Below are 17209 nucleotides of genomic sequence, written 5' to 3'. Positions count from 1 at the left end.
AGTGGTGAAGATCCGGGGGGGGAGACAAAGCGAGTGGTGAAGATCGGGGTGGGGGAGACAAAGCGAGTGGTGAAGATGTGGGGGGGAGACAAAGCGAGTGGTAAAGATCCGGGGGAGAGACAAAGTGAGTGGTGAAGATCCGGGGTGGGGTGGGGGGGGAGACAAAGTGAGTGGTGAAGATGTGGGGGGGAGACAAAGCGAGTGGTGAAGATGGGGGGGAGACAAAGCGAGTGGTGAAGATCGGGGGGGAGACAAAGCGAGTGGTGAAGATGTGGGGGGGAGACAAAGTGAGTGGTGAAGATCCGGGGGGGAGACAAAGCGAGTGGTGAAGATCCGGGGTGGGGTGGGGGGGAGACAAAACGAGTGGTGAAGATGTGGGGGGGAGACAAAGCGAGTGGTGAAGATGTGGGGGGGAGACAAAGTGAGTGGTGAAGATGGGGGGGAGACAAAGCGAGTGGTGAAGATGTGGGGGGTAGACAAAGAGAGTGGTGAAGATCCGGGGGGGGAGACAAAGTGAGTGGTGAAGATGTGGGGGGGAGACAAAGCGAGTGGTGAAGATGTGGGGGGGAGACAAAGTGAGTGGTGAAGATGTGGGGGAGACAAAGCGAGTGGTGAAGATGTGGGGGGTAGACAAAGTGAGTGGTGAAGATCCTGGGGGGGAGACAAAGTGAGTGGTGAAGATGTGGGGGGGAGACAAAGTGAGTGGTGAAGATGTGGGGGGGAGACAAAGTGAGTGGTGAAGATGGGGGGGAGACAAAGTGAGTGGTGAACATGGGGGGGAGAAAAGCGAGTGGTGAAGATGTGGGGGGGAGACAAAGCGAGTGGTGAAGATGTGGGGGGGAGACAAAGCGAGTGGTGAAGATGTGGGGGGGAGACAAAGCGAGTGGTGAAGATGTGGGGGGGAGACAAAGTGAGTGGTGAAGAGGTGGGGGGGAGACAAAGCGAGTGGTGAAGATGTGGGGGGGAGACAAAGCGAGTGGTGAAGATGTGGGGGGGGAGACAAAGTGAGTGGTGAAGTATCGGGGGGGGAGACAAAGCGAGTGGTGAAGATGGGGGGAGACAAAGTGAGTGGTGAAGATGTGGGGGGGAGACAAAGCGAGTGGTGAAGATGTGGGGGGGAGACAAAGCGAGTGGTGAAGATGTGGGGGGGAGACAAAGTGAGTGGTGAAGATGTGGGGGGGAGACAAAGTGAGTGGTGAAGATGTGGGGGGGAGACAAAGTGAGTGGTAATGATGTGGGGGGGAGACAAAGCGAGTGGTGAAGATCGGGGGGGAGACAAAGCGAGTGGTGAAGATCGGGGGGGGAGACAAAGCGAGTGGTGAAGATGTGGGGGGGAGACAAAGCAGTGGTGAAGATGTGGGGGGGAGACAAAGCGAGTGGTGAAGATGTGGGGGGGAGACAAAGTGAGTGGTGAAGATCCGGGGGGGAGACAAAGTGAGTGGTGAAGATCCGGGGGGGGAGACAAAGCGAGTGGTGAAGATGGGGGGAGACAAAGCCAGTGGTGAAGATGGGGGGGAGACAGAGTGAGTGGTGAAGATGTGGGGGGGAGACAAAGCGAGTGGTGAAGATCGGGGGGAAGACAAAGCGAGTGGTGAAGATCCGGGGGGGAGACAAAGCGAGTGGTGATGATCCGGGGGGGAGACAAAGTGAGTGGTGAAGATCCGGGGGGGAGACAAAGCGAGTGGTGAAGATCCGGGGTACTAATGCTTTGAACAGATAGACACAGACTGCAGTCGCCTGTTAAAGGAGATCGTTAGTTTGTACAAAAATTCAAAATTCAGCTATATGTTATTTATTTATTTATTTTTTTTTTTTTGAGACCGAGTCTCACTAAGTCACTCTCGGTAGAGTACTGTGGCATCACAGCTCACAGCAACCTCGAACTCTTGAGCTTAAGCAATTCTCTTGCCTCAGCCTCCCAAATAGCTGGGACTACAGCTACTACAGCCACAGTGCTCAGCCATTTTTTGGTTGCAGTTGTCATTATTGTTTAGCAGGCCCGGGCCGGGCTTGAACCCACCAGCCTTGGTGTATGTGGCTGGCACCCTACTCACTGAGCTCTGGGTGCTGAGCCAGCTATACACTATTTAGAAGAGATGTCTTAAGACATAGGACTGTGTTCATTTGAAAATAGAGGGATAGAAAAACATTCATCAGGTGTGTACTAAGTGAAAGAAAACTTAAGTGCCTACATTGTTGTGAAACTTCAAGTCAACAGAATTATATAGACTAAAGAAGTTCACAATGATAAAAGTTCATTTCATCAGAAAGATGCAAGAATTTTATTTTAAATTTGTATGACAAACGTCTTCCAAATATAGAAAGATTCCTAGGACCATAAGAAGAATTGGGTAAAGTCACTGAATCACAGCTCTCCTAACTATTGATAAGCCAAATAAACAGAAAACTAGTTAAGATAGAGAAGATTGAAGCATGAGGTTAACAAGCTTGCTTTATTGAACAGGTATAGAATACAGGACCTGACAAAGAATACACATTACTCTGAAGTGTATAACTTGCATTTATAATAATTTACCACATGCTAAGCCACAGAGCAGGTCTCTGCAAATTTCAAAAGACTGAATATATACTGAGCTTATTCTGTGATTTCAAGGATAATTTAATTATAAGTTAATAAGAAAGTATTAACTTTAAAAAAGCATAGTTTGAAAATTTAAACACACTTTAAAAATAGTTCATGGGGCCAGGTGTGGTGGCTCAGTCCTGTAATCCCAGTGTTTTGGGAGGCTGAGGCGGGAAGTTCACTTGAGGTCAGGAGTTCTAGGTTACAGTGAGCTATGATCATGCACTCCAGCCTGGGCAAGAGAATAAAGACCCTGTTTAAAAATAAATAAATAAAATTCATAGGTCAAGACAAAATCACCATAAAAATCCAAAAATGCTGCATACTGAGTGCTTCAAAGAGAAAAGAAATACTGAAAATCAAACGCTATAATGAAAGGTTATTTTAGAAAAGAAGGCAGGAATTAGTGATAAACACAAATTAAGGAGAAAACAACAGACAAAACCTGGTGAAACTAGAAGAACATAAATAAAGACTAAGTGCCCCGAGATGGGTCCATCCCAAAAACATGATGTGGATTGAAAAGGGTCGTTGTCGAAGACCTCAGGAGAACAGCATTTTTATATAGGTAAAAATTGAGCAAAACTAAACCATATGTTATATAAGAATATACATACATGGGTGATAAAACTATTAAAAAGCAAAATTTAGGATAGTGGTTACCACTAGGGAAGAGAAATGGAGACATATCAGGAAGGAACCTGCAGGGAGCGTCAGTGTTGGTGAGATGCTCAGTTACTTAGGTGGGTTTGTGGATTGACAGGTGTTTATTGTACTGGTGTGTGCTTCATTGCACACATATACCTTGCATGCATTCTTTCATAGGTACCATATTATGTACTGCCATTTAAAAATCTTTACTCAATAGTGTTTCTTAAAACCAGCGATTACCAACCAGAAAATATGTTTTTAAAAATGTTTACCATTTACAATAATGAAACAAAAGAAGGTTGGGTGCAGTGGCTCAGACCTATAATCCTAGCACTCTGGGAGGCCGAGGCAGGTAGATTGCCTGAACTCAGGAGTTTGAGACCAGCCTTAAGCAAAGCGAGACCTCATCTCTAAAAAAATAGCTGGGCGTCATGATGGGTGCCTATAGTCCCAGATACTCGGGAGACTGAGGCAAGAGACTCGCTTAAGTCCAAGAGTTTGAGGTTGCTGTGAGCTGTGACGCCACAGCACTCTACCCAGGGCGAAAAAGTAAGATTCTGTCTCCAAAAAAATAAAATAAAAGAAATCTTTAGTATTTAGCCACCAAAACTTAAAAGCCCTTGTAGAGAAAAAATTCAAAGCTCTATTAAAGATCACAAAGAAAAATTTGTGTAGGCTGGGGATGGTGGCTCATGCCTCTAATCCCAGCATTCTGGGAGGCTGAGGTGGAGGATTACTTGAGATTAGGGGTTCAAGACCAGCCTGAGCAAGAGTGAGACTCTACCTCTACTAAAAATAGAAAAATTAGCTGGGCTTTGTGGTGGGCGCCTGTAGTCCCAGCTACTTGGGAGGGTAAGGCAAGAGGATCTCTTGAACCCAGGAGTCTGAGGCTGCTGTGAGCTGACGCCATGGCACTCTAGCCTGGGCAACAGAGTCAGACTCTGTCTTAAAAAAAGAAAAAAAAATTTTGTGTAAACTAAAGAGATGCAATATAATCACAGATGGGATGATGTAACATTGTAGAGAAATTAATCAAACTCAGTGCAGTTACAATTGAGATCACAACAGGGTTTCTGGTAAATTGGAGGGTTCAGAACATACTAGAAAGCCACAGCAATGACAATGGCGTGGTCCTGCACAGATGCCAGAGCAAAGCTCAGTGGAACCGAACAGTTTACATCCATGCATGTTGGGAGCCTGGTGTTCCATAGAGGTGGCATCATAAACCGGTGGGAAATGGATGGATTACGGCTGGGTTTGGAAAAACTCGCTCATTATTTGGAGAAAAAGCTGGTATCTACAGAACACAATATATAAATATAAGCTACAGATGGCTCAAATAGGAAACAAATTCTTCCAGGGCGAGGTTGCAGCTTTGGTATAGACAAACCCGTAACATATGTGTTATTCAATACACAGAAAGTGTCTTGGGTTTTTTAAACAAGCAGAGGCTAGCACAGAGCCCTATGATCAATAGCCTGACAGTCCTGGGTCCTATTACAGCTATACAAAGTGACTCACAAAGTAACATACAGAGTTTCTTCTTGAAGGTTTTATAGGGAACTCAAGGCAAAGTTTGACTAATTACTTTTGCATTAATTGGTTGCCAGTCTCACAGACGTCCAGCCATTAGTCTTTGGGGCAGCTTGAATTGGATTGGAGACGTCTTCGGCCTGTGCCTCCATCTGTTCTTAAACAAAACAGAGGAGACAAGACTTGGTACAGATTGTCAAATAGAAGAAAGCAAAGCAAGCAGCAAAAGGATGTGCAGGCCAAGGGCAAAAATACGTACTGGATGATGTGCCCCAAACCAAAAGTCCTAATAACTTTACACAAAAATTAGGTCTAATCATTTGTCAAATGAGTGCACTTCCAAAACTAGAGACTGAATTATTCCATACAAAGACTTAGGACTAATGGCTTTACATGAAAACCTACTGGGTTACAAAATCCTAGGGTAATAAATTAACTAGCACCAAGAACTCAACGAAACAAATCAGAACTCAGATTGCTGTTGAGACAGATTCACCTGGAGGCAAATTTGAAGGCCAAATGGAATTGGAGAACAAGGGACAATCAGAGCACACCTGTTGTCTTCAGGGTGTAAGAATGCTGCCAAGTGAGGGCATTCACAACAGTTCAGGGAGACTTGCAGAATTGTCAGAGGACAAGACCATCCTTCAAAACCTGATTAACAACAACAAAAAGCCCAAAGCTAAATAAACTTATTGCTAAATAAAGTAGAACACTGCTGGTGAGTCCTATTCTCGTGGAGCAAAACAACCTGATGACCAGTATAGATTGTAGGGGCTTGTTGTGGAGTTTAGGGTTACAGAGCTAAGAACGTGTGTTTTGTTGGGTACAGAAGCGTATTCGGCCTTGGTTAGAGAGGAGAGAAATGGTTGACAGCAGCCACAGTTAGTTTTCTAGAGTCTTCGACTGCTTGCCTGACTTTGAAAGTCCTGAATGAGCCTCTCACTGATCGTGGGTTTAAAACCAGGTCTGGTGTTTACTTTTACCTCAAACTGAAATCAGAACCGAAATTGATTGATTAAACACATTAAAAACTGGTTCCAGTATCTGCTGGCTGCCTGGCTTTGGAACAGTCTCTCCCCGTGAGTGTGGGAATAATTTCTTATGTTTATAATGCAAGTGCACATAAATTTAACATTATTTTTCAAATATCATTTTTCCACGTAAGCCTTTCAAGCTGACATAATCAACACAGGTATTGGTATTTCCACATACTTGTAATATTGATGGCTCTATATGATCATTTTAACATGCCGTAGTTTTCATGACCATCCTCCAATTGTTGAGCGTGTGGATTTATTTCAGTTTGCACTATTATTCATGGTGGTGATATAACTCTTTTTTTTTATAACACTCCTTTTGAATAATTTTTGTAAAGGAGACAGTCTCCAAAGGGAAGTTAACAAAGGGTATAACATTTCTCATAATTTTTTTTTAAATATGATTATTTGTAGGGCATGTACAGCATAGGTCCATCATTTGCCCTAGTTGCTTGACTAATTTACTAAAAAAGTATTTGTGACTTCACATTATTATCTGAGCAAATTAGGCTACTTTATATTCTTGGTTTTTATATACACATATATATGCATGTATGTATTTGTGTACGTATGTGTGTGTATAGATATGTATGTATGTGTATATGAACAAACCAAGATTCAGCAATGTAGAAAAACTCCTGGGTTTTGAAATAAGGATTGGAGTTCTCAAAGTTCCACACATGACAGGTGTAACACAAGGTTGTCTTGGGGGGACAGCAGGTGTGCAATGAATGTCTCCCACCTGTTCACGAGAACCAATTATTAAAAACTTAGCTTGAAGTCAACAGTGGGGGTGTGTGTGTTTACACCACAGAAATTGGCAAATGTTACAAGTCAAGGCTTTTTTTGTCAGGAATCTAGTTTAACGGCACATCACTGGATGGGGGCATCAGGCAGAGAGCCGGGAGTTGGAACACCAGCATTAGTTTCATTACTCTGTAGATCGCTAATTTAAAAAAATAAAACTTTTTATTTGCTTCTGTTCCACATATGGTCCTCATTATTTGAATTGGAAAAATGAGTGAAAAAGACCAAGAAATGAAACTAAAAGTGCCCAAGAAAAATGCAAAATACAACCAAATCCACATACTTGATTTCACTTATCTTGGTTTGTGAACCTCTATTTTCCAAAAGTAACTTGCTAGCTAAGTGTATTTTCAAAATACATGTTTTTAGTAGAAATGTTCCAAATATAAATTTTTGTATTTTGAGAAAATTTTTGACAAAAATGGGCATCTTTTTCAAGTTAGTAGACTATTTAAAGATAGTGGATATGGGCATTTTTTAAATTAAATTCTCCTTTTTTTTTGAGACAGAGTCTCAGTATGTCACCCTCAGTAGAGTGCCATGGCGTCACAGCTCACAACAACCTCAAACTCTTGGGCTCAAGTGATTCTGTTGCCTCAGCCTTCCAAGTAGCTGGGACTATAGGCACCTGCCACAATGCCCACCTATTTTTTTTTTATTGTTATAATTGTCATTTTTGTCTTTAGCTGGTCAGGCTGGGTTTGAACTCGCCAGCCTTGGTGTGTGTGGCCAGCACTCTAGGCACTGAGTTACGGGCGCCAAGCCATCTTTGTGTGTGTGTGTGTGTGTGTTTTTGTTTTTTTTTTTGAGATAAAGTCTCACTTGGTCACCCTCGGTAGAGTGCTGTGGCATCACAGCTCACAGCAACCTCAAACTCTTTAGTTCAAGTGATTCTCTTGCTTCAGCCACCCAAGTAGCTGGGACTATAGGTGCCTGCCACAACACCTGGCTATTTTTAGAGACAGAGTCTAGCTCTTGCTCAGGCTAGCCACCCGCCTCAGCCTCCCAGAGTGCTGGGATTACAGGCATGAGCCACAATGCCCGGCCCACAAGAACCAAGATTCTTAATTTAGGTTCTTGGGCAAAGAGCTATAGATGTAATATAGAAGTTCAGTGGAAACTCTATAATCCTGAATTTGAATTGGAAAAATTCAGTGCACACACATATACAATTATATCCTAGCTCTGCCCACTGAGAAAACTTAGAAAGTGACCAATTTAATAGCAATGCCAGGATTATAATCTTGAAGTACCATATTCTACTAAAAGAATCCAGTGCTTCTTGGAGAAATGCCAGATTCTTGGTCAACGGCAGGAAATGAACTTAGAGCATCTTTGAGGGATAAAAGTATCATAAAGGTATGCTAGTTATTTTTCTATATTTTTTGTTTTTAATATTTATCAGGTTTTTTTTTTACTGTCTATAATTTTCTTTTCTTTTTTTTTTTTTTTTTGTAGAGACAGAGTCTCACTGTACCGCCCTCTGGTAGAGTGCGGTGGCGTCACACGGCTCACAGCAACCTCTAACTCTTGGGCTTACGCGATTCTCTTGCCTCAGCCTCCCAAGCAGCTGGGACTACAGGCGCCCGCCACAATGCCCGGCTATTTTTTTGTTGCAGTTTGGCCGGGGCTGGGTTTGAACCCACCACCCTCAGCATATGGGGCCGGCGCCCTACTCACTGAGCCACAGGCGCCGCCCCTTTTCTTTTTTTTTATTAAATCATAGCTGTGTACACTAATGCGATCATGGGGCACCATACACTGATTTTATAGACCGTTTGACACATTTTCATCACACTGGTTAACATAGCCTTCCTGGCATTTTCTTAGTTATTGTGCTAAGACATTTACATTCCACATTTACTAAGTTTCACATATACCCTTGTAAGATGCACCGCAGGTGTAATGTCACCAATCCCCCTCCCTCTGTCCACTTCTCCCCCCCTCCCCTCCCTTTCCCCCTTCCCCCTATTCTTAGGTTGTAACTGGGTTATAGCTTTCATGTGAAAGCCATAAATTAGTTTCATAGTAGGACTGAGTACTATTTATCAGGTTTTTAAAATTTGTAATTTATTTTTCTCATTCTAAATAGATCACTTTTAAGCCTAATTTTATGTACTTTTTCTTATAGGGGTTCTCCCTGCCCCATCCTACCCCACACCTTGTGTAGGCTTCAGGCCTCACAAAACCAGAATTCCCATCCTCTTGTCAACCACATGTGAAACACGAGAGGCCCTGAAGAAAAGAACAGAACAAATCAGAAACTAATAGTAGTCTAGAGAAAACAAATTTGAAGAGACGATAGAAGAAAACTTGCCTCGAATAAAACTTGAATCCTCATAGACGTACTATGCCCACAGGAAAAGCTGATACATTCCAGCTTAGTAAAGTTATTAAAGGTTTAAGGACAAAGAGTGCACACAGAATCTTCCATAGTAACATTTCGTGGGAAAACACGAAAGATAATTGACAAAGTTTTGAAAGAGTCACCTCCAGAATGTTATATCCAGCCAACTTGTCCACTAACTGTAACAGCCACAGAAGATACTGCCAAGAATGTGTACTCAGGAAATAATTCCAACCCTCTTGTTTTCTTGAAAAACTAGGTGGCAAAATTCGGACAGCTTTTATCTTTTTCAAAATAAAAGCTCAGATATGGAGAAGTTAGAAGTAAAAGGATTTTCTTTCACCTATTTTTTTTTTTTTTTTTGAGACAAGAGTCTCACCCTTGGTAGAGTGCTATGGCATCATAGCTCACAGCAACCTCAGACTCTTGGGCTCAAGCGATCTTCTTGCCTTAGCCTCCTGAGTAGCTGGGACTACAGGCGCCCTCTACAATGCCTGGCTGGTTTTTCTATTTTTAGTAGAGATGGGTCCTTGCTCTTATTCAGGCTGGTCTCAAACTTCTGAACTCAAATGATCCACCTACCTCAGCCTCCCAGAGTAGTAGGGTTCTAGCCGTGAGCCGCCGTGCCTAGCTCGCACCAGAGTGATAGGATTATAGCTGTAAGCCACCGTGCCTGGCTTGCACCAGAGTGGTAGGGTTATAGCCACGAGTCGCCATGCCCAGCTCACATCAGAGTGGTAGGGTTATAGCCATGAGCCGCCGTGCCCAGCTCACACCAGAGTGGTAGGGTTATAGCAGTGAGCCACTGTGCCTGGCTCACAGTAAAGGATTTTCAATCCACTGAGTCCAGTTAGACACAGCACTAAAACCAAACAACTTTGAGTATTACAAGTACAGACCAGAAAATACTAAATAAATATTAAATATTTTAAACCTTGACGTTATAAAATTGATAATTGAAAAAGTAGGAAATGATTTATTCAACAAATCTGTTTTAAGCACTGATTCTGCTCTAGGGCCTAAGGATATTGTAATGAGCAAGAAAGACTGTTTTGCCTTCAGAAATCTTACCATTTGAATTAACAAACTGTAAAATTATAGTACTGGTGTTGGTATCTGTTTAGTTTCTAATCTTCCCCTTACTCTAGCAACAGAACTCCTCTTTCCAGCAGACAGCATTTCCTTTGGTGCAGGTGGCTGTGATGCCAGTCACTCCTTACTTAAAAGTGCCAGTTCAGACCATCCCATCCCTCTGACCACAGGGATTATTTCTAGACTGGGCATATGATCAAAGGTGGGCCAGTCCCTGGAAATTTCCTGACAGAGTTATCACGAACAATAATTCACACTGGTGTTGCTCAGCTAGCAGGACTTGACTCTGGGTTCAGGGGTCATCTTGGCCATTGTCTAGAGGACCGATTGGAGGAAGAGCCTTGATGATTTCATAAGTGTCTTGAGTCTTACAAAAATCAGCTATGCCACTGACCTTTCCAGCTACAGACCAATAATAAATTCTCTGCTTTTTAGCTTAAGCTTGTTAGGGTTGGATTTCATTGTTTTCAACTGAAAGGTGTTCATCAAATTCTAGTGCAAGTTACGGGGGAAGTTCAAGATGATACAGGGCACTCAGTGTAGCACATACATAAATCCTCTTCCCAATTCGCACACATGCACTTGTGATATCTTTCAATGTTTATTATATTTTAAACATTTACACTCAAACTGCTATTGGTTTTATTTCACAGTTATGACAACAACAAAAAAATAGCAGATGGAAGGGAAGAGTGGTAAGAGGAAGCTTAAGAATGCTGGTTTCTCATGGAGTATTACATTTCAGGGAGTGAAAAGTGACACACATGTTTAAAGAGCATGACTCTAAACCAATGAGAAAAGACAACCGAAGAAACGTTGGCAGGAGACCCCATCAGGCACTGCACAGAAGACGTGAACGCACGGGGCCGTGAACCCGAGGTGTTCGTTTCACTAGTCCTCAGGGAAACGCGTATTGAAATCACAGAGGGCTGCTCAACCCCTCCTCCAGAATGGTTAAAATTTAGGAGAAAATACCAAGCGTGGGAGAGGATGTGTAACATCAGGAACCTCTCACACTGCTGGTAAAATTGTAAGTTGCTACAGCACTTTGGAAAACTGAGTGTGTCGACAGATCCTGAATGTATGCACACTGGATTACTCCGTGGTTCTGCCTCTAGGTATAAGCCCAAAGGAAGAGTGTACTGAAGTTAACCAGGAGGCTCATGAGTGTTCGTAGCAGCACAATTCATACCAGCCAAAGACTAGAAACACTGAAGTTCTCGTCTACAGTTGAATGAATCAATAATCATTCACATAACGGGAATTGGGCAGTCATGACTAGACATGATAAACAGTTATTATGCAGTCATATGATGAATCTCACCAAAGTAATGCTGAGTGAAAACGCCAAACCAGAAGACTCATCATGTATGATTTCACTCACATATTATTATACAAACAGGCAAAACCAATCTGTGGTTAGATTAGTTAGAAGTCAGGCTAGTGGTTCCCCTGGAAGGTGGCAGGAATAGGGCTTGGGGAAGCGTCATGTAGACAAAGTGTGTTCAGCTCGTGAAAATTCACAAAGCCACATACTTATTCACTCTGGGAGGCCGAGGTGGGTGGATTGCTTGAGCTTAGGAGTTTGAGACCAGCCTGAGCAAGAGTGAGAACTCTTTCTCTAAAAATACAGGGTTTTGTGGCAGGCACCTGTAGTCACAGCTACTAGGGAGGCTGAGGCAGGAGGATGGCTTGAGCCCAAGAGTTTGAGGTTACTGTGAGCTATGACATCGTGGCACTCTACCCAGTGTGACAAAGTGACACTCTGTCTTTAAAAACAAAAAAGCCATATACTTATGTTCAATTTTCTGTATGGAAGGTATATTCCAATACAAGATTTATAAGATTTAAAAAGTAAACCTTGTTTCTACAGTCGAGGATATTCATCACAGCATTACACAAAAGCAATGGCAAAAGAAAAAAAGTATGTCCCTCCAAATTAGAAGCTTCCAAGGGTAAAATACAAACCTTCTCTCAATAGACTATCCTAGCCTGTGTGCCCAGGTCCCCCACAGTGCTGCAGATTGGTTCTTGGAGTTATCAGTAGTTATTTTTTAAATAATGATAAATGTTCTAAAAATAGTTTTACTTTGCTCCTCCTGATATTAAGGTACTTTGTTTTGTGTGCATACGTATAATCAAATTTTTATTAGCTGCGACTGCTCTTTTCACAATATTGTTTGATAACATGGAAGTTTTCTCTTCATTATCAGAATCATTGCTGTCTTCTATTAGGTGCCATTAAAAGGACATAATTGATTTCATCTCTCAGTTACTTCTCCCTTCTCTCTCTCCCTTTCCTCCTTCCCTTGCCCCCTCCCTCCCTTCCTTCCTTTCATCCTTTTTTCTTTCTCCTTCATTCTTTCTCTTTCTTGCTCTCTCTCCCCAATTTCTCTCCCCCCCCCCATTATTAGGATTCTAATATTAACAATTAGCCAAATACCGATTATTGATGGAAATTTGCTTTTAAGTACTTCCTTTTAGGAAAAAATGTGAAAATACATAACTGTGGAATTATTTAATTAAATTGATTTATTAGAGCAGGTTGATAATAGGCCCTTGTTTCAAAAAAAGTAAACCTTTTTTTTTTACCTGCACATTAATTTTATCAGAAGTAAATGTGATCAGCTGCTAACATTTTAGATGGCTGTGGATCTCACTTCAGGTCTTGAAAATGTCACATACATTTTCAATCAGGAGGACTGACGTGCTTTCCTGTGCAGTTGGTAGACTTCACTACCATGTTCACCGTGATGCTCTGATGTTAAACAGTAATTGGAATTCTTTGCAAATGGAATTTTCATGCTCAAGAATTAACTATCTGTTATACAAAAAGCTTACCAAGAGTAAGACAGTGGCTCCATAACCACTCTTCTAAATCTTTCCATACAGAATAATGTTAAGATACAATTAGTAGTTTCTGTACAAAACTCTAAACAGAAATTAGTAAAATACTAAGTATGTGAAAACTGCAATACCACAAATATTGAGCCATTTTACTAGGGTAATTAAACATTAGAACAATCTTAGAACAGATAAAGTATTCAGAAGGCTAAATTTTTGACTCTCAGCTCCATGTTTTCCAAAATCTTTTCTTCTTAAATTCAGAAAAATTTATTAGAACTTAATCATCATGAGACGTCGTTTACTTGACATTCAGCAACGTTTTAAATGTCATCTCATTTTTCTTTTAACTTCAAGTATATTTTAATTTGGTGCTTTTTTTTTAATTTGGTACTTTTTATTTTAAATGCCACATATAAAACAATTCCATTTTCTGTGGAATTTTCTCCTTTTTTTTCTTTTTTCTCCATTTGTGTACATATTTAGTGGATGACTAGAGGATGGTCATCAACTGTTAGCTATGGTCAAATCCAGGACATGGGATTTGAGTATATTAAATTTCTTTTTCCTCTGGACTTGGCTACCTAGTAGTTTGAACTTTTTACGATGCATGTTTTTATGTGTCATTTCTATAAAAACATTAAAACTTTTTCTTTAAGAAAGAAAAGCTTATCTTATACCTACATTTACAGTCACCAAGTGGGAAGACTCAGAGGAACATGTTCCACGCCGGGTCTGTCTATGGTTGCAGAGCTCCGTTCAGCCAGCTGGACGGTCGCCTGTCCCTCCTCTCTCAGGGCTGCATCCCTGGGGAGTTTTGTAGGTGGCTTTCTGTTGATTCTTAATGCCAACCTATAGGATGACCTTGATAGGGGAGGGACTGCTTGGAAACTTTGAAAGGTTTTGTTTGCTTTTTAATTCCACAATGTAGTAAATAACACCGAGTAACAATGATATTATAATTGGTTTTAGTAAAAGGTAGAGGGAAGCCCCTGAAGGTCTTATCAATCTTTTCTTATTGTTTTTAGAGTCTGATATTTCTCGTTCGAGACTGGAGTTTCCCATATGAATTTTCATATGGAGCTGATGGTGGCGCCAAATTCTTGGAAAAACGCCTCAAGGTTAGATATTTAGGTGCATGAAATTATTACCAATAATAATCCAGAATTATTTTTGTGGGATGATTTGCTGAATACTCAGTAGCTACAGACTCATTTGACTCTTACGGGATCTCTGACTAAACTAAGATCGATATTTCATAAACTACCTTCAGAGTTACAATTTTAGTGTTATCAATGATTATGATATAGGTAAAGAATTCTTTGTAGGTATCCATAAAACAATGATTTATTTCTAAAGATGTAATTTTACTTTGAAGATTAAATCATTTCAAGACTGACAGTGTAAATATCAAGATTCATATTTTAGTAGAGGTTTAAAAGTCAATTTAACAAAAATATCAAATTTTGAAATCACCAAAATCAATCTTAAAAACATTTTGCTAGCAGTTCACATAGAAGTAAAAGACCTTCCACTCTCTACATTGCGATGATTCAATATTGTATACTCATTTATATTGAACAGACATCACAAAAAATAGATACTAAGGAATTGGGGAGGAAGAAACAAAACTTGAACAAATATTTTTAAAAGGTTTTAAATTTTTTCTTAAAAGATTGTAAGTAAATACTCACCACCTAGTCAGATGCCCTTACCAGATGATAAGAGGTTGTCTTGAGTATCTCCTGGAAAAAGGTAGGAATATCTTAGGATTTATTTGTGTTTCCTAGGAGTACTTTGATTTAAAATTTGAATTTGTACAACTGAGCTAGAGTAAAATCCCACTAATTTGCACTAAAAAAAAAGGGAAGACCCATCTGCATTAGCATGAGGGTACACACTCGCTAATTATAATGACTATGCACGTGTTTGCCGGGCTGTGTGGGCAGATTCACCTGTGATTTTAGTCCTTTAGTCCAACTCTATCATGTCTTTTTTTTTATCACCGTGGGACCACAGAGATGTAGCAAATGTGAGAAGCCACAGAATTCCTGTGTTTAATTTGTGCTGGGAGTGGTTTAAACTTCAGAATGGTTCACTGCAGGTCTCGGGGAACCAGCATGAAGAGCTACAGAATGTTCGGAAACACATCCATTCCTGCTTCACCAACATCTCCTGTTTTCTGCTACCTCATCCGGGCTTAAAAGTAGCTACCAATCCAAACTTTGATGGAAAACTGAAAGGTTTGTCCTTCTTTTAATGAATATGTTTACATCGCTTAGTCTGATTATAAAAGTATCCTTTATCCACCGGGTTACCCACTGGGTTACAGTTATTTACTGATAGGAGACTGAGGATTCGAAGTTGTCTGGAGAATTAGGGCTCCTGGGCTGGGCTGGGGCTGGGTCTGCTGGCCCTGTTGTGTGTGCTGCCTGGGAAAACGTCAAATCCTGCCTTCACCCTCGACCTGTCACCCTCATGCTCTCACCTCTGTGCACTGAGAAATGTTTCTTAATGTCTTTACATTTAATTTTCCTTATCCACACTAAAGGAGAAAATAGATGTCTGTGGTATTGGAATGTCGTATTCAGTTATCTAAATAGAGATTGAAAGAAACATTGCATAGTACTGAATCCAGGTCTTAAAATTGGCAACATTGCTAAAAATGAAATCCTCTCTGGATAAAAAAAAAAAACAGCAATAAAGTGTTTTTCAAGTAGCACGTACCTATAATATATAATTATCTCTTTAACAAAGGCTTGACTGTTACCTGATTTAAAAAAAAAAAAAAAAAGGCCAGGTGCGGTGGCTCATGCCTGTAATCCCAGCACTGTGGGAGGCTGAGGAGGGAGAATTGCTTGAGACTTGGCTGAGTGAGAGTAAGACCCCGACTCCTAAAAAAGTGGAAAAACCCAGCCGGGCTCTGCAGTGAGCACCTGTAATCCCAGCAGCTTCCAGAGGCTGAGGCAGCGGGATGCTCATAGCCCAGAGTCTGAGGTTGCAGTGAGCTGTGATGACATTGCCCTCTGCTCGGGGCATAGGGTGGGACTCTGTCTCAACAACAACAACAACAAAAGAACAGAAAAGATGGGGGGTGGAGGTGGGCATTGGGGAAACAGAAGTCAATCTTCCTGATAGACCGCCACCAGCTCTTCAGCCAGCTACTTTGTGGTTAAGTACACAGGTGGTGCAAATTACGAGGCAGTACAAAGACACTTCTGACTTTTCTGCCGGTAAGCCTGGCATTGAATATACCACTTGTGTTTAATTTACTGGGGCCTTTCAGGATTTTACCAGGAGGAAGACTGTGACATTACAAGCTTTTCAGCACAATTGTTGTCAGAGGGCATTAAAACTACATTTTACAAAGGATAAATATAACTTGTATCCAGTTTTATGAAAGACAAATTTGAAAAGCAAAAGTATTATTTTTTCCCCTTGTTCCATAGCATTTATTGTTAGATATCTTACATGGTGTTTAACTTTGGCAGTTAGTACCACACAGCCCTGCATTTCTCAAATTGCTTTTATACACACTTTACGTGCTCTTACCTTTATACCACGGAACAGATGGCAGAGCATACAAATGGATGCCAGGATCCCATAATGTCACTGACATACTTAACGAATTCCAGCCCACAGTGGAAACACAGATATCTTGATGTGGTGCAATTATCCAGTGGCTTCAATGTGTTTTGAATAAATTATGTAAAGAGAGGGCTTCCGCAAAGCCCTTCTTCTTTCTTCTCTGGAACTGGGAGCCATAAACAGGCAGAGGAGGGGCAGGCCTTCAACAAGTGTTCTTTATTGGGATAAAACGCACTCTGGCTCCTTCCATTACGGTAATATACAGCCACGGTTCTTAAATCAACTGGTATATTTTGCAAAGAAAAAGCTCGGGGGGGGGGGGGGTTAAGAAAAATTATGCAAATGCAGAATCCCACTCTTCAACAGATTTATTCTCCGTCGACTTTTGTTCACAGCCCACACACAGATTGACCTACACCACGTTGGTTTACAACTACCTGTAAGTTTACCAATGCAGCTAGCCCAGGAGAAAGAAAAGTGAAAGGCAGCTTCGGTTCCCATTAAAGCTCCATTATAATGAAACCGCTCAATTCCTGTGGTGTGCGGAAATGGAACCTCAGTGTTGCCTTGAGCAGTTTTGAACGTCTGCCATCGGCATTATCCTTCCATCCCACCCTGAGTCTTCTAATTCGATGCGATTTCTATGTGGGATGTCATGTCAGCTGTCCATGCCGTTCTCCAGGCGGCTGGCAGCAGAGTGGTTGCCTCTGGGGAAGAAATGTC

The 17209-nt window shown here is 41.4% G+C and overlaps 1 protein-coding gene across 5 annotated transcripts in view; it reads left to right on the top strand.

The window, feature by feature from the left end:
• Window positions 1-17209, top strand: part of ATL1 (atlastin GTPase 1) — a 79988-nt gene that overhangs the window by 48620 nt on the left and 14159 nt on the right. For all 5 annotated transcript variants that reach the window (XM_053593177.1, XM_053593179.1, XM_053593175.1 and 2 more), the window contains 2 exons: window positions 13927-14019; window positions 15003-15141. In XM_053593177.1, coding sequence (XP_053449152.1) covers window positions 13927-14019; window positions 15003-15141 — 232 coding nt within the window. The remainder of the gene's footprint in view (window positions 1-13926; window positions 14020-15002; window positions 15142-17209) is intronic.

Source organism: Nycticebus coucang, chromosome 6 (genome assembly GCF_027406575.1).
Source record: "Nycticebus coucang isolate mNycCou1 chromosome 6, mNycCou1.pri, whole genome shotgun sequence".
Lineage (NCBI taxonomy): Eukaryota > Metazoa > Chordata > Mammalia > Primates > Lorisidae > Nycticebus > Nycticebus coucang.
The sequence above is the reverse complement of the archived record's forward strand: the minus strand, read 5'-3'. Positions and strand labels throughout refer to the sequence as shown.